Here is a 20,552-nt window from a genome sequence, read left to right on the forward strand (position 1 = left end):
TTTGTTGACCATTTGGTCAATTGTGTTTTTAAAGGTGTCAGTTTGTTAAGAGTTTAGAAAAAAAATAGCGAAAGGATGTGTAAGCAATTGGGGAAAAAAAGAACTGTAAATAAAATTGACTTGCTTCAGTAAATCATAAAGTGGTAGTGTGTGTCATTGAATGTTCAAAATATTATTGTTATCATTATTATTGTTATATATTACATCAACAATAACAGAGGAATCAATATATATATATATATATATATATATATATATATATATATATATAAATTGATATACCATGTAAGGTAGTATGTGCTGGAAATGGGTAAACCACTAAGAGTCTGGCGGCGGGGCGGCGTCCCCCCTTGTCCCCCATAAACATACCCCTTGTTCCCCCTTGTCCCCCATAAACATACCCCTTGTCCCCCCTTGGGCTTATGAGCAGGTGGTCACCCTAAGCTGAAGTGATGGTAGGGGGGCCCCAAATGAAATTCTGCTTGAGGCCCCATAAAGGCTTGGGCCGGCCCTGCACGGCCCTTTAGGTTCGCGCGCTTAGAAAAGTGACGTCAAGTGAAACCCAAGGATTACTTCTGAATTAATTATATTGAAAGGGAAAAAAACAGTGAACTTTTTTCTGGTGTTTAATGTTTTTATAATTCACGGGTCAAAAATGACCCATAAGACAATCTTTGTACCCTAGTGGTGTACAGCCCACATGGAAACATAAACAAAAATAAAGTATGACTTTTTCTAATGATGGGGTCCCTTTAGGAAAAGTCATACAACTTCAAGGTGGAAAAAGATAGTTTAAGGTATTTTTTCTACAGCTAAACATGGTAGTGGGTCACTTTTTACCTGCAAGACAACGGGAGGGTTAAGGCTCTTTTTAGTATTGCAAAAACGTCTTTCCCTGCTTGAAAGGCAACTTTAACAACCAGTTATTATACTGTGTCTCCAGCTGGGGGCAGGATAACTACTAGTTTGAAGAGACTGGCGCAGCAGTGGTGCTTTAAAAGCATTTTTTTTATTTTTTTTTTATTTATAAGCTAAATTTACAGCAAGATAATCCATCAGTAAGGGGTCCTATTTAGGCTCTTTTTTGTGTGTGTGCTTGTTTTGTTTTAAGAACGATAAACCATATGCCTATTTTCATCATGCCAAGAGGACGGCACTTCTCATACGCATCCCGCGTGGCCCTTAGGGGGAATTATTCTTCAGTTACCTACATTGTTCCCCAACAACTTTTTCGAGCCAATAAGGAGCCCACTCAGGTCAAATAGCTCTCTTGCCTTTCCAACGGCCCCACTTTTCCCCGCTCCAGGTGTAGCGTTCCTCATCCGCGCCGTCGGCGCTTGGATGCAAATTCTTTCCGACAACACTAAAAGGCAGCAGTGTCGAGTTCACGCTCCACGCAGGCTCCTCCCATCCAGCGAAACAGTAGATATGAGGAGTATGTGGCATGTGTGAGTCAGTCGGTGTAGTAAAGTCTGCGTCCAAGGTACCGAACCCATCTGGATACACGGTTAACACTCTGAGCTGGACCTCAGCCCACTTTCACATCTGGACCATATAAGCTGCCTCTTTGTACCTTAAGGTAAACTTCTTCTTCTTTCTTTTTTTCCAACTGTGACTAATTGTTTAATTGACAATTGGGATATATTAGTATGTATTTGCCATATGTACCTGAGGAAGGGATTTAAAAGAAGAAAAAAAGTCGGTTAAGCTGCTCTGAGTTCGAAACTCGGTTAGAGACGCCTTCATTTTTTTTTCCAAACTTGTATTTCATACGCACCTGAAGGCTGAAACACATATAACTTACAAAAGTTTTAAATGTGCAGTTCTAAATGTTTTTTTCTCTCTTTTTACTATGGTGATTAATAGCCTTTGACGCGCGACATTAAAAACCATTTGATAAAAGTGAAAATATAGCTCGAAATGAACGGAAAACCAGTGTAAAAATGTGGTTGAATGCAATTTTTGAGTGCCAAATAATTGAGTCTCTATCCAATTCTCGAGTTTCTCCTCTGAAAGACTTCAATAATCTTTTTTTTATTATATTTTTTTATATAAGCCTGCACCAACCCTCTCATCACATCAAGCCCGAGTAAAAAAAAAGTAAAAAAAAAAAGAAAGGTAACTGTGGTGTTTTGATCCCTTCCCAAGCTGGGGCTTGTTCTGTGGTCTCTAACCCAGCTGGGAGGAGAATTTACTGACACGATTAACAGTTTCCAGCTCTCTTGCGCTTTGCTTCCAATCAATTACTGTCACAGCATTTAAACTTTAGTCTCTAAAGCATAACACCACTGCAGGCTTTTGTTTGCCAGAATACACACAACGTCTTAAATGGTGCATTCATCTCTTTATGAGCATCAAGGCACCTCTTGATATATTTTTCAAGTAGGAGTGACTCTAATTGTGGGTAAGTGTACACAGTGAGGTAAAAAAAAAAAACAATACTAATTTGTCAGTTTTTGCTCTTGCCTCACAGCTACAGCTCAAGCAACAAAAGCCTTTAGGCACGGCGCCCCGCACACATTCCTCAGGGTATTAGTCTGCCCTGTCGTTTGGGGCTGGCCTTGTTTGCGCAGTTGTGTTTATGTGGTCTTCAGGGTGGCTGTTGTGGCCTGGAGTGTTTTTTTTTTTTTTTTTTTTGTTCACAGTGATCCCTCTAAGTCCTTGCTGTGGAGGACTGAGAAATCCGAGTATCCAGAGATGTCTAAATAAGAACAAGAGGAACAGACTCTCATATCATCTCGCTCTTTCTTCCCAGGAAAAAAACACAACACGCGGACACGATGCCAAACTGGGGAGGAGGCAACAAGTGCGCAGCGTGCCGCGGGACGGTTTACCACGCCGAGGAGGTGCAGTGTGATGGGAAGAGTTTCCACAAATGCTGTTTCCTCTGCAGTGAGTACGGCTGCGGAACGCTTCGCGGGGACTGGAGATGTTTGGACTGTTTTGTAATGCTTTTACAACATACTTTGCTTTGGGTTTCGTCACAGGCAGTGTGCGGCCCAATGATCTGCCCTTGCCTTTAGCCAGAGACTGAAAGTCATGACTCTGTGGTTATTGTTATGCTATAAACCTTGTTATAAATGAACTAAGCCATCGGAACTTTGAGAGTTGATATAGTCACCTCATCAGTGCAATAAATTCAGACTTCTCCTTGCAACTTTATCATAGCTGTTGGTTTAGGTTTTTTTTTTTTGCTATTGAGAAATCAGCCCCATCAGATCAGGCATTTTAGCAGAGGCTGCCAAGAGTCTTCACTGTAATCATGGAAATCTCAGGCTTGCTGCGATCGCTCTTACATTGACCTGCACGTATTTGTTTATTTGGATTATGGCAGGACATCTGTTGGGCTGTTTTCCATGAAACATCGGGGATAGAAACTAGAGGAGTCCGGATAACAGTTCTTGAACTCAGTTTCACCTCTTCAGCCCATCAAGGAAAGTTTCTCCGCTGGTCATGAGGTTGTCGAGTTCGCACTTCTTTACTGTTAGTGTGTAGACTGGGGGGTGGGGAGTTGTCCCCATCCTGAACCATCTTTGAAAAGTGGCTTTTATCAAGAGAAACTGAGTTTTGTGTGCCATCAATAGACCAAATGTTTCCTTTTTTTTGGTCTGAGCAGTTGCGCCACAAAGGCGGATCTGTCTAAAACTCCCCCAGAACAGGATCAGCAAAGATACTTGGTGTCGATGGCTCTTCTTTGACCTTTCCGCATCTTTCTCAGTTTTGACATTTCATACTTTTATTATTTCAGTGCATGAAAGACACCTTTGTACACGCAGAGAGGTCACCCTGTTGAAAAGCCAGGCCTCATATGACACTGTGTCTATTTGGACTGCGGAGGAGGAGGAGAAGAGATACGGTGACCAAAAAACTCAGAGAAATCCTGATTGTAACAAAGAGAGGCCAGTTGATGGGACGTGCACAACTATTGGAGCATGCAAGCGTTGGCCAGAGGATTAAAGTCCTAAATGGAGACATTTTTGCCAGCCATTCATGTGAAATCTTAAACCAGTATCAGACAGTCACACAGTAAAGGCCATTGTGTGTTGACCCCAAAGCAGCTAGCCTTGGGAAGTCTCAAGCAGCTGCGGTGCTTTTGTTTCTTTTTCAGGAAAGGCATTCTTTAAGTAGAAACCTTCCTAAAAACAAATGAATTGAATTGATGAACGGACAATTGATTAAAGGTTTTTTTTTTTTTTCCCCTTTACATGTCAGTATTTGATTTGTGTTATAGACGTGTAATAAAAAAGCATTGTTAAATGTAAATAAAAACAGGAAACAATGATTTGCAAACTACATAAACCAATATTGCATTCATGATAGAATACAGAAAACACGTCAAATGTTTTCTTTTAGAGGGATAGTTCGCCTCTTTTGACATGAAGCTGTATGACATCCTATATTAGCAATATCATTTATGAACATTGACTTACCCCCCGCCGCGTCCTGTGAGCCGAGTTCCGGCCTCATTTTGGCGTTGGCGAAGGTAGTCCGGCTAGTTGGCTGGGGCTTAAAAAATAAAGCGTATTGCTCCTCAAAACAATATGCATTCAAAAGAGTAATACATTTGCGTCACAAAATCGTTCATCTAGAAAAAGTCAGACCTCACAATCGCTTGCCGCTATTTTTGCCTCCCTTCATATCAATGCGTACAGCCACCTAGCGATAGCCGCACCTGTTACGGTGTTTACTGCTCGGTCTGCACTTCGGTTTGCACAGTTTACACAGCCCGTAGTGATATGAAGGTAGAGAGAAATAGCGCCAAGCAATTGTGAGGTCTGACTTTTTCTGCAGAACGATTTTGTGATGCAAATGTATTACTCTTTTGAACGAATATTGTTTTGAGAAGCAAGATGCTTTATTTTCGGGACCCCAGCCAACTAGCCGGACTATCTTTGTCAACGCCAAAACGAGGCCGGAACTCTGCTCACAGGACGCAGCGGGGGGTAAGTCAATGTTCATAAATGATATTGCTGATATGGGATGTCATACAGCTTCATGTCAAAAGAGGCGAACTATCCCTTTAAGAGCTCAACTGAAACTTGTGGCGGCAGCAATTCTCCGAAAAGTTGGGGACAGAGCCAAGTTTAATATCGCGTAGCATCCCCTCTGCCTTTCACAACGGTCTGTAAATGTCTGGGAACTGAGGAGACCAGATTTTAGTGAGAGAGAAGTTCAGTTTTCCTATTCTTGTCTGATATAAGGTTGTAGCTGCTCAGCAGTCGAAAGGTCTGGACTGCAGGCGGGTCAATTCAGCAACAGATTCTTCTCCCATTAAACCATGCTGTTATCATAGATGCGGTGTGTGCTTTGGCGCTATCTTGCTGAAATATGCAAAGTCTTCCCCCAGAAAAACTACACTTGCCGCTCTGTACATACCTTTCGGCATTTAGTGGCAGCTTTAAGGAATTGCAAATTGCCCGTTCCGTCAGAGATGCAGGCTTTTTGAACTGAGCAGTGATAAAGTAAGGAGGACATGGCGTCCAGCACATCTAAAGTGATTTTTTTTCTCCAATTTTGATTTCTCTGACCCCAGAACAGCTTTCCACTCATACCATTTTAAATGAGCTTTGTGAATACAGGAGTGTTTATGTATCACATACAGCTTGTTTCTTGCATTGTAGAGCTTTAACCTGCATTTGTGGATGGCAAACAGACAAATGATTTCTGGAAGTGTCCTTAAGCTCATGCGGTGGCAGAATTTTCTCACAAGAGAATAATCCCAGTTTTTAATATCACGGGTATCAGCTGTTGGTTTTCAGCTGCTTTCCTTGTTCACAGATACGTCTCTAGACTTTTATGATGATAGCATGTACTGCAGATGAAGGAATAATTTTTTTTTTTTAAGATTGCGGGACCCCTACCCATCTGGACGTCTGGGAGGCTCTGCCTCTCTAAGGTGCTCTTTTTATACCCAATTATGTGTCTGAGCTGTTGACAAATAACGTGATTAGTTGCAACATGTTTATTCTTTCTTGAATTAAGTACCATTTACTTTCCCAACCTTTTGTGAGCCTAGTCCCATGACAAGTAGCTGCCATCAAATTCAAGATGAGTCGTGGAGATAGTAAAATGTCTCGCATGTCTTACAACATTTGATATATTTTCTCTGTTCAACGTGAATAAAGACTAACACAGATGATGAGATGAGTGCTCCAATCACTCCTGCGTGTATGTGCTCATCTGAACTCAAACGGGCCTCGGCGTATTTTAATACAGCCCAAAAAGTCTGCAGCTGTTCAAACATTTTTTCGGTTTCTTTTGTCTGACGGCTAAACACCTCAGAAATCTTGACTGAAAAGCATCCCGTTAAGATAATGTCTCAACTCACGGTCATTTGAAGCATTTCCAAGCTGTCGCTCTGCTCCAATAAAATCCTGATTCAATAACCACGGCATCATCTGACAAAATCACCATTCAAGTCATTTAAAGAAGTCGTGCAATCAACTGAATGAACAGACCCATATGTCCTCTTTATAGATGAATTAGTTGAATTACTTAGATTTCTCTTTTTCTTTTCAGATCTTTACCTCTAAACAGGAATTTTCACGCTCCAGTCTGAAGACGCTTGTGTCTTACGACCTCGTTGTTCAAACCCAGTAAACTGCCATCAGTTCTTGCAGCTCAGGAAACACTTCTAGTGACCCCTCCGAAAGCTATTACTCACTCAAGCGAATGTTTAAACTCCTGTAATGCTTGAGTAAATCTTCGGCACTCAAACTGACGCTTGAATTTAACGCAGAGAGTTGGTCGTCCTTCGGTATTTCACCTGCCTCCTCTGCCCCTTTTTCCATATTTCAGATATGTGCTATACAAATAAATTTGATTTGATTTTGATTTGATTAGTTAAAAAGACTAATTCAGGGGCGGTCTGTGGCGTAGTGGGTACAGCAGACCCCGGTTCGAATCCCGCATCGAACGGCCCTTTGCTGCGTGTTATTCCCCCTCTTCTCTGCTTCCTGTCTCTCTACACTGTCCTATGTAATAAAGGCATAAAAAGTCCCAAAAAATACTAAAAAAAAAAAGACTAATTCACCAACACTTTTCGCCCTGTCTCTGTGTGTCCGCAGTGGTCTGCAGGAAGGGTTTGGACAGCACCACACTGGCTATTCACGACCAGGAGATCTACTGCAAGTCGTGCTATGGGAAGAAATACGGCCCTAAAGGCTACGGCTACGGACAGGGAGCAGGAACACTCAACATGGACCGAGGAGAGCGGCTGGGAATCAAACCCGAAGAGTAAGCTGGGTCTTACACAGTGATTGTACACAGCACTGGATGTACTAAGCTGCGTAATCATTCAAGTAACTAATCGTGGCTGCGATGTGGATTTATACATCATGCATAACGTAGTAAAATGGTACTATTGTCATGCCGTTGAAGCGCGGTAGTGTTTCCATCTGCTGCGAGTGAAGCGGAAAAGGTCTAAAGCTGAGCAAACGCAGATACATTATAACAGTAAAAGCCCTCCAGCCCTGCCAGTAACTGTGAAAACACTTTACGGCCGACAGTAGAGTTTTACAGATTCTCTGCAGTACAGATGGCATCTCGAAATGTCTCCATAAAGGGCCCGCTCGGTGGACATAATTACACAAGTGCTGCCTGAGGTTGAAGAGGTCACCGAGAAAAGACTTTGCTTGTCCTCGTCACCCTCCACAAGCACAGCAGCTTTCTCACTCGCCGAAGAGAGGCAAATCTCGGCGGTAATATGAGCAGATGTTCCGCCGTTTTAATCAAATCGAGCTTTGTTCCAGCCGCTCCCGGTTGTTTTGATGGATAGTTCAGGATCAAAGAGGATGGGTCCACTTTCTGGACAAGCGGTCTGCTTCTCTGATACGATTTGAGAGAATGTTATTTTGTAATGAGTGCGTTGGACAAAAATGTTACATTATGTCCCTGCAGACCAAAAAAAGAGAAAAACACACACCTACTCAAGAGCGGCTGTCCTGCCGCAGATATCAGGTGATCTGAGTTATGAAACGGTTTATTATGTGACCAGAAGGCTCTTGCTCACCTTAACTCTCTGTCCTCCTCCACAAAGGGTTTCATTCAGGGGCCACTGGGGCGGGCAGTCACCCCTCAATAAGCGCTGTTCCGGGGGGGGGGGGGGGGGCCCAGGGTGCCCTGCTCACTTTCCCTCTAATGACTGAACAGTTTGAAGAGGAGCAGATTTTTAAGGTTTTTTTTTTTTTTCGACCGTACAAACGAATGTTTGTTTGACACTGTAGGTATTCACTGGGTCATACTTGGTTCAATGCTGGTAAATGTTTAAAGAATGGAGGAGGCTCGAAGTGAGTTAAAGATTCTTTAGAACAGTTTTTTTCATGTTTCATTTTTTTTCTATTTTTTTCCCCCCTCCCTCCAGGACTCACACGCACAGACCCACCACTAACCCCAACCCGTCTAAATTCGCCCAGAAGTTCGGCGGCTCGGAGAAATGCGCGCGGTGCGGAGACTCGGTCTATGCGGCCGAGAAGATCATGGGAGCAGGCAAGGTGAGGGTTTTTTTCCTAGACCAAAGACATTAATGCTCACTTATGGTGACCGATTTACCGCTTTAATATTTTTGGCAATTTTCATTCTGATTGAGACAGAATCCTGCGCTTAGTGTAACCATGGTAACCCCTGCCGCCAGTTGGAACTCGCAGCCGATGGATATTCGATCAATCTCCTTGCTTTACATACACTCCAATGGATTCAGCTTAAACTTTTTTAACAGTTAGCTGGAGACCAAAGTTGGGCAACTTCTCCAGAAATTGCACACTTTTGTTCATTTTCTTACATTTCTGAGAATAAAAATAATGCTTACAAAATATTGAACATCAGTAACATCAGTTACACTCTCCCGGAGCGTCAAGTAATGGCCTGATGTGCACGAGATAAAAGTTGTGGCACCACCCTCAAAGAGCCCTTATTACTAATGTTTCAAAATCGATTAAAAGCTATTAAAAATGAGACATTTTGGACTACGATCACAGTGTATTTCGACCCACGTGTTTCACTTAAAGGTAGGGTAGGAGATCCTGGATTTTGAGTCCAGCGAAGCTGCATTTTGAAAATACACCGGTAAAAAGTCCCAACTCTTTTTTTCACTTTCCCCCCGAAGCCACGCCTCTAGAGTACATGAACGCGCACAAGCACGAAGGTGCACGAGCGCTGTTCTGACAGCAAGCATCGATCGTTGCCGTATTTAGTATTTAGTATATAATAACTATACGTTTAATAATGCTAGGTGCTAGCCAAGCTGGCTCTAGTTTAGCTTCCTGCCAAGCTTCTGGACGCGTAATTCGTTCACGGAGCAGGGTACGCGCACAGGGGGAAGGAGGGGGAGGGAGGAGCAGATTGCAGTTTGATAGACGGCATCAGAATCCAATCATCGTTCAGTATGATTGGATACTGTTTTTCCTAGATTGTACGTTCTAGAGGCCACTAAAACTTTTCATATTTGTGTCAAAACTTTTAATTAATTGGTTGCAATGGGGGTGTGAAGAGTATTACAAGCAATATGTAAAAAAAATGCTCCAGAAAAAGAACCCCTACCCCACCTTTAAGAGCAGCTATTGTTGCACAGTGCGTGAAGATGAACAACGGTGATAAATGGATGATAACCGTCTTGCTCCAGTTCCAATGCTGGTCTTTCATATTTATTTATTTATTTTTTTCATGTTTTTATTACTTATTTATTATTATTTATTTATTTTTTTATTATTTATTATTTATTGTTATTATTTTTATCTTTTATTTTTTATTATTATTTATTTTTTTATTTATTCATTTTGCGCAAATGAAAAATCACTCTGTGATCAATCTGTTTCACAGATTGTAAGCTGTGGTGTGAATTTACCATCACGGACACACATGTTGCAAGTTGTGTGTTTTAACGAGCTATCAAAATATCGTTTGAGCATAAACGGCGCCGGGCAGAAATCAACCCTCCAACCCAGGCACCGTTGGTGTCGTGAATACCCCGTGAGCACAATCTGCATCAAAAACCACAGGGGTGGAACTTGTTAGACCGGATTGAACACACATGGTGCACAGTGCTCAACCACACGCTGGAGGTTTGCTGTGGTCTCTCCTAATGAGAGAACACAAATTCAGTTTTTTTTTTGTTTTTTTTTCCGATTGAAGCTGTTCCACTAAAGTTTGGGTGGGAGTTTCCGAACAGCTGCCGTTTTTTTCACATGAGACCCTGACGTGACAGCCTATGAGGTCACGAGGCTCACTATTTGTTTTAGATGTGTGCATCCAGCAGCATGTGCTCTGGTTTCAGAACAGTTGCTCACATAAAAACCCTTGTCTGCGGGTTAGAAAAGATTTGCGTTTTTAATCGAAAAAAGGGTGCGGACCGCTTCCCGTGGCTGAGGCCAAATGAACCGATTCATTGCAGCTGATGCCGTCAGAAGCAGAGTTGTCCATGCGTTTCCCTAATGGGAGGAAAGGCCCCACTCACTGATGAATCATAACCTGTAATTTTCTGTGTAATGAAGACATTCAGAAAAGGCTGTGGGGAGAGTTTCTTTGATGTTTTATATTTTTTTTTACGAGGGAAATGGTTAAATGTGATCCGAGAAACATCTGCATTTATCGTCTGTAAAAGTGATATTTGTCTTTGAGCTTTAACATTGCCCAGGCCGAAGGATTTATGGATTTACACAGCGCAAAAAGCGGACTTCAGCGGATGCCAATGAAAGTATGAACTTTGTATCCTGTGTGATGTCTCTCGTTTTTACCAACTCAGAAACATCAACAGAATTAAAGGTTTCCTCTCCCAAACAGACCAGGAGAAACTCATCCATCCATTCATCTCCAGTAGACTCCATTACTGTAACGCTCTTTTAACTGGACTTCCCAAAAAGAGCATTAAACATCTGCAGCTCATCCAGAACGCTGCTGCTAGTTTTAACCAGGACTAAGAGATCTGAACACATCACAGCAGCTTTAAAATCTTTACACTGGCTTCCAGTCAGTCACAGAATAGATTTTGAAAGCCTGCTGATGGTTTAAAAATCCCAGAACAGTTTAGGCCCAAAATACATCTGTGATATGTTCAGAGAATATAAACCCAGCAGAGCTCTTAGATCCAAGGACTCAGGTCAGCTGGTCCAGTCCAGAGTCCAGACTAAACATGGAGAAGCAGCATTTAGCTGTTATGCTGCAAACAAGTGGAACAAACTGCCAGTGGAGATTAAACTTTCACCAAATGTAGACATTTTTAAATCCAGGTTAAAAACATTTCTTTCCTCATGTGTCTATGCATGAAATCTGCACGCTATCTTTTTAATTTATCTGGACTGTTGCTTGTTTTTAAATTCATTTAAATGATTTTATTTGTTTCTCTTTATGTTCTTTTATGTATTTTTAATGCTTCTCCCACTCCCCGCTGCAACGCTTTTATTTCATGTAAAGCACTTTGAATTGTTTTGTACATGAAATGTGCTGTATAAATAAACTTGATTTGATTTGGTTTTAGCCATGGCATAAGAACTGCTTCCGCTGTGCAAAGTGTGGCAAAAGCCTGGAGTCGACCACTCAGACCGAGAAGGACGGAGAAATCTACTGCAAAGGTGAGATGAAACGGAGCATCTTGGATTTCCAAACGTTAACCTTTCTGGCTTTTGACCAGGAAGGGAGACCCAGTCATAAGGAGCGAAACATTACATCAGCTGATCGATTTCAGTCTGGTCGGGTAAAGCTTACAGCTGCTGACTTTTAACAATCAGTCCTGTTTGTGTTGGCACTGGCTCACGATGATTAAGAAATGATTAACCGCTCATTTCCACATCACTATTCAGTCAACTGCGCTTCCAAATTAGGTCGCGATTGGCTGGTAACGGGATGGAGACCTCGATGAACCGGTTCCTGCGTAACAACACGCGCACGCCAGAGGCTCTGTTGTGGGCGTCATCCCAAACGAGGGTAATGACATCGGCCCTGTTCTGCTAACAGCTATTTAGAGAACATCTGCAATCCGATCTCCCACAATGGTGTCTCTTCTTACCACAATGAGAATAGTTTTGTTAAACAGCGGACATGCGCACACTGCGAGTCACGCAGACGTCAGCAGATGGAGGTTTGCTGGACGTCAGAATGAAACGTTGCACTGATGAGCAGGAATGTTGCATCTTGGCTCTAAAGCTCGAGCTCTGCTGCTGTTACCAATCTGTGTTTTTTTTTGCCTCCGGCTCGCTGACCTGTGACACACACACACACACACACACACACACACACACACACACACACACACACACACACACACACACACACACACACACCCCATCTCTGTTTAACGAAACATCTGGATGCAGTTTCTATCTCATCGGGAAGATTTTAAGATGAATGAAAAACAGCAAATGGAAGTCGTCACGTTTGGAAAATAAAAGCTCCAGCGACGAGAATGAACTCGAGTCCAAATCCCGCACTTGTCTTCCCACAACCCCGGGGGAGTGAGGCTGAACCCAACATGCCATTGTGATATAAGCAGGATTTTCTGGAAGTACAGCAGGTATTATGGCTGGTGAGACCTGTGCTCAGGCTTCAGGTGGTCAACGCTGCGCTGGAATTACTGGTTATTAATAATTCTTCTTTTTTCGCCGACTCGGGTTCGAGGACCTGTTATGACACATGTTCAATTCAATTCATTTTTATTTATATAGCGCCAAATACAACAAATGTCATCTCAAGGCACTTAAATAATAATGTCCAATTCAAGCCAATTGGAATTCAATTCATTGTAATCATAATTATTTATAAAATTTTCCAATTTGTTCATACAGAGCCAATTCAAAAACTATTTCCTAGCTAAGGAAACCAACAGATTGCACCGAAACTCGTCTTCAGTCCAATCTCCCGTCCTGAGCGTGCCTGAGGCGACTGTGGAAAGGAACGACTCCCTTTTAACAGGAAGAAACCTCTGGCAGAACCAGACTCAGGAAGGGTGGCCATCCGCCTCCACCAGCTGGGGTTTGAGAAGACAGAAAAGAGGGAAAAAACCACTGTAACACCATTCAAAGGATATCTGTTGGAACAGGGAAACACGAGTTAATGACCACAATAATGTCACATGCGCAAAATATCATTTGAGAAATTAAACGGGGGAAAAAGAGAGTAAAGTGAGGAAAGGTGTGACAGATGAGACCCCCCAGCAGTCTGGGCCTATAGCAGCTTAACTATGGGATGTTTCAGGATCACCTGAGCCATCCCTAACTATAAGCTTTATCAAAAAGGAAAGTTTTAAGCCTGGTCTTAAAAGTGGAAAGGGTGTCTGCTTCCCGGACATTTACTGGCAGCTTATTCCACAAGAGAGGGGCCTGATAACTGAAGGCTCTGCCTCCCATTCTACTTTTAGAAACTCTGGGAACCTCAAGTATACCTGCAGTTTGGGAACGAAGTGCTCTGTTAGGAAAATATCTTATCATGAGATCTTTAAGATATGATGGAGCTCGGTCATTAAGAGCTTTATATGTGAGGAGAAGAATCTTATATTCTATTCTGAATTTAACAGGGAGCCAATGAAGAGAAGCTAAAACTGGAGAAATATGATCTCTCCTGTTTCAAATGTTGGCGTGGCTGTACCAAACATTTTTAAGTGTAAAATAGAAAAGAAAAAAGGGGCAGAGCTGCTCCCGTGTAGGATATTTCCTGCCAATATTCAAATGTAGTAGTGACATGGTGTATTAGCTATTGATAGTAGCTAATAATGCATGAATAAACGAACACTAATGATGGGAACACACTGGGCGAGGAGGCGATCGACCGTATGCTCGGCGGGGCTCCAAATCCCAGATTTCCATCCAAACTCTGGTTGCATAACCATCATGTTTGCAGCAGTGAAGACACTTGGGTTGATGTGTGTAAAGAGGCACCACGTTTAACACTATGGAGGGTTAGAATATGTCTGGTGTTTACTGCTCGTTTCTGCAGCACCTGATTGTAATTTTTTTATTTATTTATTTTTTTTTTTTTTTTACAAATCGGGTGATGCAGAAACGAGGTGTGTCAAGTGTTCAAAAGGAGTTAAGGTTGGAAGACAGACAATAGAGCCTGCAGCTCGTTAACGTTTCTTCTTTTCCTCTGCAGCATGCTACGCCAAGAACTTCGGGCCCAAAGGCTTCGGTTACGGCCAAGGCGCCGGCGCTCTGGTTCACGCTCAGTGATGCCTCAGTAGGATCCCACCCACGGTCGCTTTTAGACGATCCTCCTCTTGACAGATCCCTTCCTCGTGTTGCCTCCCTAAAGCGCTTTCATGCTGGAATAGATGCTCTCTTGTTACAAATAAACACATAAACAAACCAGATGTTCACATTTGACTGTATTTTATTATTAAAGCCATTAAAACTGAACCATGCCCATATGTTTACATCTGAAGCGGAGTTACAGTGGTGTCTGAAGGTGGGCAGAGAGGCACTGGAGATGATAATGTGCTTTTATTTTTTTAATTTTTCTTTTTTTCTTCTTCTATTATCCCACATGGTGAGGGGTGAGAGGGGAGACAAGAATAGAGACTCTTTAGGCTGCTGGAAGAACTAGTGCGGACTGAAATGGTTTTGAATTCAAGTCCCGGGTGAGCCTGAAGTGGTGAACTCTGCCCTAATGAAGAAAAAAAAAAAAGACCAGCCGACGTTTAACAATGCTCACTTCAAAGGCGGAATTTGAACACGAGTGGCCAGTTGCCGATATGAAACATACAGCCAAGTCATGAGTCACACGGAAAAAAAACACAGCTGCTGTGTGTCGTCTTCGTCGGGCAGCAGTGACATCAGTGGTTAGTATGATGGCGGTTTGAAATGTGGAGTGATGACATAAGCGTCCCCCTTCTGATGATGCAAACATGAGGCCCAAACACTCCGAAGGCCTTTGTATAATATAACCCCCCCCCCCGGCCCCCTTCTGTCCTTAAAACTATTGCATGATCACATTTCCGCTTTTAGAAAACAAAACAAAACAAAAAAAAAAAGAAAAATTTTGGCGTCCGCCTTAGTTCTGTAGTGTCTTTTTGCTTTACAATTTGTACATCCAGTGGTATAACAAACCCAGCCATGTATGACAGGAAAAAAAGAAAAGAAAAAAAGACATTCAAATATATTACACACTTGCACGGGAGGGGCCCCAACTGGAAATATGAAAGACAACTTCCACTAAACACGCCGGATTTGAAAGAAAACTAAAGAAGAAGAAGAAAAAAAACAAAAAAAACAAACAAACAAACAAAAAAAAAAACAGATGAAACATAATGAAGAAAAGTACTTGCAAATACTTAACATTCACTATATACAGACACGTGGCTTTGCCGGGCTGTCACCATGGTGACCACTACGGGGTCGGATGGGGGACGGCGAAAGCCCAGCCGTCCCAAGCATCGTACATGCAGTGGAGTTTCTTGGCGGGAGGAAATTTCTGGTACTTGAGGTGGGGTGGGGGGGGTTTAAAACGCTTATAGACAGCAGTGTTGGATGTCACTAAAAGCTACAGTCATACAACATGAGAGGATAGTCGCTCGGGTTTCTCCTTTCTGATTGGTTGGAACAACCTCAAGAACTTCAGGGGCGGGGATATATCCAGGAGTGCCTTCGACTAACACTGACCAAAACAAACAGACGACATGGGGGAGGGAAAAAAAAACTTGTTTATGTACAAATACACATTCTTTATATCTCTGTCCGTCCTGCTGCTGCGTGGCCAAACTGCGCCAGAGAGCGCCGGGAGGTGTCTGATGAGCCCCTTACCCCTTTTTAGCTCTCTGAACAACGGAAACGTTGGAGTGAGGCGCAGCTGCTGGGCCTTGTGTTCAGTAATGGCCGAAGAAAAAAAAAAAAAAAAAAAAAAATTATTATTAAAAACTCGGAACATAATCAGTGCAACGTTGTAGGCAGACAACACAAAACAAATAAGACTTTACAGCTTTTTGAGAGAGAAACATACATGGAATGAAGCGTCCTTGTAAACCCTTCTGTGGCATTCTCTTTTTCTCATCTTCCAACTCTGCTGTTATAATAAATACACTCACTGTACCTGTCTATAGATTTTTTTTTTTTAGGTAATGTTCTTGGACTTCCACGATAAAACAGCTACTTTTTTTTTTTCTCTCCTCTTCTTTCCTTTTTCTAATATTTTCCTCCTCGTAAAAACCTACTCGGCTAAAAATGACATGAAATGTAAAAATGATGGTGCTAGCACATAGTTACTTCATCTATAAATAGCTTTAAAATAAATATACCTGTATGTATCACATTGTCTGTAGGATATTTTTCTGTCACGTTAAGAGCCGTCGCTGCTGAAGGAGTCCCCACAAAAATCGAGCACCTTCACCCTGCGTTAATACTGCACGACAACTGTTTTAAGGTTATTACTTTGCACGAAAAGAAAGACGCAAAACAAAAGAAAAAAACTACAGTGGATGCAGCTTTTCTTCCCTCCCCCCAGCAGGTGAGCGGCGGGACTCCTCCAGCAGCACCAACTGTAACCCAACACTTTCCTCTGATAAGTTCAGTAACGTTGGCGTAACCTCGTGAGCTCCACGCGAAGAAAAAAAACAAAAAAAACAAAAAACTCATCACGGTGCAAAATCAAGACCTCAAAAACACATTCCCTTATTCCCATCATTCCTATCAAATTTTCATGTGGGTTTTTTTTTTTGTTTTTCCTTTCTCCTTTCTATTCTTTTTATAAAACCTTGCTTTAGCCTTCCCTGGCCGTCATAGTTTATCGCCGCAGAAAGATCAGAGTTCTGCGAACCGATCGAGAACATCGAATACGTACGGGGCACGTCGACAGGGACACCACAAACGAGATAGAAAGTGGGGGAGGGAAAGGAGCGGCGGCGCCTCCACACGTGGCGCCGCTCGTCTCCACAACAAACGGGAGAGCCGTTACTTAAGTCATTCTCATCCGTCGGCCTCTCTCTCCTCTCCGTTCATCTGGCAGCGACGCACCGTCCAAAAGGCCCGGGAGAGGAGACGAGGTGGAGGGCGGCCGTACACTGATCGAGTCCGATGTCGGAGAATAATAGTAGTAGTAGTAGTAAAGGTGGTGGTGAGGGTGAAGGTGTAGCCCCGTAACTGCATGCTTGTCCTGGATGATTTTTCTTTTTTTTTTTTTGCCGCCCTCCCCCCTCCCTCCCCTGTCTTTCGATCGATGAGGGAGAGATGGTCCGAAAAAAAAAAAAAAAGGAGAAACAAAATAAAAGAAGTAAAAAAAAAAAAAAAAGCAAGCACTCCAGAGAACAGCATCGCTCAGATGTGGACGCCCCAGGGGGAAGGTAGGGGAGGGCAATCCATCCAAAACCTTTTATATTCCCCATCCAGCCACTCTCCATCAACCCCCTGCTTCCTCCTCCTCCTCCTCCTCTTCCTCCTCCGTCTCTACACCAGCTGGTAGCCTGAGCCGGACGACTGGTCGTATTCTATTGTGTGCTGCGTGGTCCAGTCCACCGCCACGGGCCGCATGAGGCCGCAGCAGCGGATCTCGAAGAAATCGATGAGGTTTCGGATGCAGCCGTGGCTGGGGAAAAAAAAAAGAAGAGGAGTGTCACTACTCTTTAAACAGTTCTCTGCATCCACCTGGAAGTTAAAAAGCGCCGAGGGCTACGGGTGTTTTTTCTTCAGATTTTTTGGCCAAAGCAGCCAAGACATTGGGCCTCATGCAACTATCGTTCGTACGCACAGATTTGTTCTTAAATCGTGCGTACGAGGGATTTAAGAGAATTTGCGCATTCACCAATCTTTTCGTATTTTACGTTTTCTTTCAGGTACGAACAGAATTTACGAGTGATCCAGAGCTGTCGTAGGAGTTTCTTAAAATAGTCCGCTGTTATTCCAATCAAGTTTGCTTGACTAATGGATTGTATATTTAATTACTTTGAAGCAAACATAAATAAATATATACATTATACCCCATAATTATGCTGACCTTATTCTGTTTAACTTAAATTATGCACTAATTGAAGGTTAATTTGACTCTGTATATAACAAGGTCAATGTGAAGCGTAACCAACAGCTGACTTTCTACTTTTGGATGCTTTAGCGCGTCAGGCTCTTGGAAGAGAGCGTATGTTCCGAGACGGTGTAGATATCTTTGTGGAGACAGACGAATGGCTGACATCGCGATTAAGACTGCCAAGGACTGTGCTGCTGTAAATATGCAGCTTGCTACAGCCACAACTCTGAACTGAACTGAAGGCCAGGTGGGGATGTCTGGATACAGCATTTAATTTCATATCAAACCATTTATTTTTTATTTCGGTGACATTACGAACTGCAGGTGAAACGGAACAGCACTCCTAATTGCTTCCCATTTCTTCGCTTTAGCAGGTCCTGTAATTCCACTGCTGACACTGCTAAAAATGACAGATTTTCCTTTCTGGATCTCTGAAAGCAGAACTTCAATCTCAGAGCCCCTAAAGTTGTTCTTTTTGCGCCTTGATGCCATTCTCATGACTCAACACTCAACACACTTCCTGGCACAGGAGCGAGGAAGCACAGCTCCTAATATGGTATAACTTTGGACGGGGAGTATGCAAATCTACTATCCTCGCGCACTTAAATACGCACGGGTGGCCTTTATCGTTTACGCAGGTTGTTTACACACTTTTTCCGGAGTTAAGAGCGCTTGTTGAGTCTGACGTGGCGAAATTTAGAATAAAAATACGAAAATGTTCTTGCATGAGGCCCATTGTTACTACAGCAGAAGGACGAAGGGTAACTCACTTGAAGGGGCTCTCGATGGACGTGGCCGTGACTTTAAAGTGCTTGTATCGCCGAGCGTTCATCCTCTCGTTGGTGGTGATTCCCAGAGCAGCAATCTACAGACCGATCAGTGAAAAACAGGTCAGGCCACATTCAGAGGAATACACAGATTCACACCGAATCTGTGTGTGTGTGTGTGTGTGTGTGTGTGTGTGTGTGTGTGTGTGTGTGTCTCAAGGGAAGCCGCACCTGGTAGAGCTGACACATGATGAGCACGGCAACCCACATGAAGTGGAAGACGCTGTTGAGGAACATCCAGAACATCCACGGCGAGCAGGAGGCGATCTGGGTCAGATAGAGCCAGAAACCGTCCTTGGCATAATTGGTGGCACAGTGGATCCTCCAATCTGGAGGACAAAAAAAAGAAGAAAAAAAAAAAATCAAGCAGGGGAAGCAGAGGAATAAGAGAAGCGATGTGAAATGGGGAGGAAACGGGAGGGTGGTTGTTTCCACTTACAGGAGATGCAGCCGTACATCATCCAGCAGATCATGCAGAGCAGGAAGAACAGGTAGCCCATGAAGTATCGGTGATTCCCACTTCCTGCAGATGGGAAACAGACAACCAGATGCTTGGTTTTATTTAGCCAATAATACAGCAATCAACACACTGGTGATCAGCTTGTTCACTTTGCTGTTTTACATTTAGGAAGTAACACTAAATACAGTCTTATCTGAGCTAATGTTCTGTCACAGTACCAGTTCCGGAAACTTTACCCGAAATGTCGACTAAGAAACCCGAATTCTAGTTGGCTTTCTCTACCGGCACCACTACGAACTGTCGAACAGCATTAAAACGAAGGCGTCTTTTTAACGGGTTTGCCGTTTGTGCTGTATGTGTTACATACGGTTGTGACGTGCTACGAGGGTTCATGGAGAAACTCTGGAAATTTGAGTGTGTGAAAACGAGTCCGAGTACAAATCGCATGAACACGGAGATGCTCTGTATGAGTCCTAAATGAGGTTAATCTAAACGCTAACCAAACGACCGCGTTTATCTCAACATATAAACCAGCACTTTCGATCCAGAACGAGGGGGTGGATTTGTGTACCACTTCATAGACGACAACGCATTTTTTTTTTTTTTTAAGGAAAAGGCAGATAGACAGACAGATGAAGCTATTATCCAGAGTGTCGCACCGCTAACGTGGCTAAAAGCCTTGGCTTTTGACACGATGTGAGATGTTGAATGTATAATTATTATTTTTTTATTTATTTTAGTATTATTACTATTATTTTAAATTCTATAGCTGTTGTATGTCTTTTAATTTATTCTTGTATTTTATTCTTTTATTTTTTTTGTTTTTTATTTTTCTGTACAGCACTTTGGTCAACTGAAGTTGTTGTAAAGTGCTTTATAAATAAAATTAGTTTGGAAAAGCGCTTGCAATGTGCAGTGGAGTTGCTATTTAATATACAAAGTCGTGCAAAAGTGTGAAAATGAGTAGACAACTGAAGACGGGAGAGTCAGTTACTTTTAAGTGTCCTGTGGTTGAATTTTAGACCAGTCTGCACTTTTAAATAAACACATACATGCTACAAAACGACCCCTTCCATGGCTGTATAGTCTAAAAGGTGTCACGCACCGCCAATATCCAAATAAGCGAAGTTTTCGTGAAGGTTTTTAGCAGATTTTCCGGAGCCCGCAGCTGTCCCTCAGCTGTTTGTTCAGACAGCTTCCTCACTTTTAAAGCTTCTTCCTGACCACACGGCTTTAAAAGGCCATGGTTACAAACCCCCTGTGCTCCGTCCTTCCCCCACTGTCTCCAGTCTGCTTCACAGACAACAATCCTCACGTTTGCTTTGTTTTCCCCC

The 20,552-nt window shown here is 42.8% G+C and overlaps 2 protein-coding genes across 2 annotated transcripts in view; one reads left to right on the top strand and one right to left on the bottom strand.

The window, feature by feature from the left end:
• Positions 1–1,426: 1,426 nt before the first annotated feature.
• csrp2 (cysteine and glycine-rich protein 2) lies at positions 1,427–14,299 on the top strand. The gene is made up of 6 exons (XM_075471904.1): positions 1,427–1,579; positions 2,756–2,892; positions 7,068–7,236; positions 8,363–8,492; positions 11,471–11,564; positions 14,077–14,299. The coding sequence occupies exons 2-6, from the start codon at positions 2,781–2,783 to the stop codon at positions 14,151–14,153; spliced, it is 582 nt and encodes a 193-aa protein (XP_075328019.1). The 5' UTR covers positions 1,427–1,579; positions 2,756–2,780; the 3' UTR covers positions 14,154–14,299.
• zdhhc17 (zDHHC palmitoyltransferase 17) overlaps positions 14,296–20,552 on the bottom strand; it is a 33,499-nt gene continuing 27,242 nt past the window's right edge. Inside the window, exons 14-17 of the mRNA XM_075471905.1 lie at positions 19,198–19,281; positions 18,930–19,087; positions 18,702–18,796; positions 14,296–17,496 (exon numbers count right to left, since the gene is read on the bottom strand). Of these exons, the coding sequence (XP_075328020.1) occupies positions 17,358–17,496; positions 18,702–18,796; positions 18,930–19,087; positions 19,198–19,281 (476 nt within the window). The 3' untranslated portion in view covers positions 14,296–17,357. The remainder of the gene's footprint in view (positions 17,497–18,701; positions 18,797–18,929; positions 19,088–19,197; positions 19,282–20,552) is intronic.

This window comes from Odontesthes bonariensis, chromosome 8 (assembly GCF_027942865.1).
Source record: "Odontesthes bonariensis isolate fOdoBon6 chromosome 8, fOdoBon6.hap1, whole genome shotgun sequence".
Classification (NCBI taxonomy): domain Eukaryota; kingdom Metazoa; phylum Chordata; class Actinopteri; order Atheriniformes; family Atherinopsidae; genus Odontesthes; species Odontesthes bonariensis.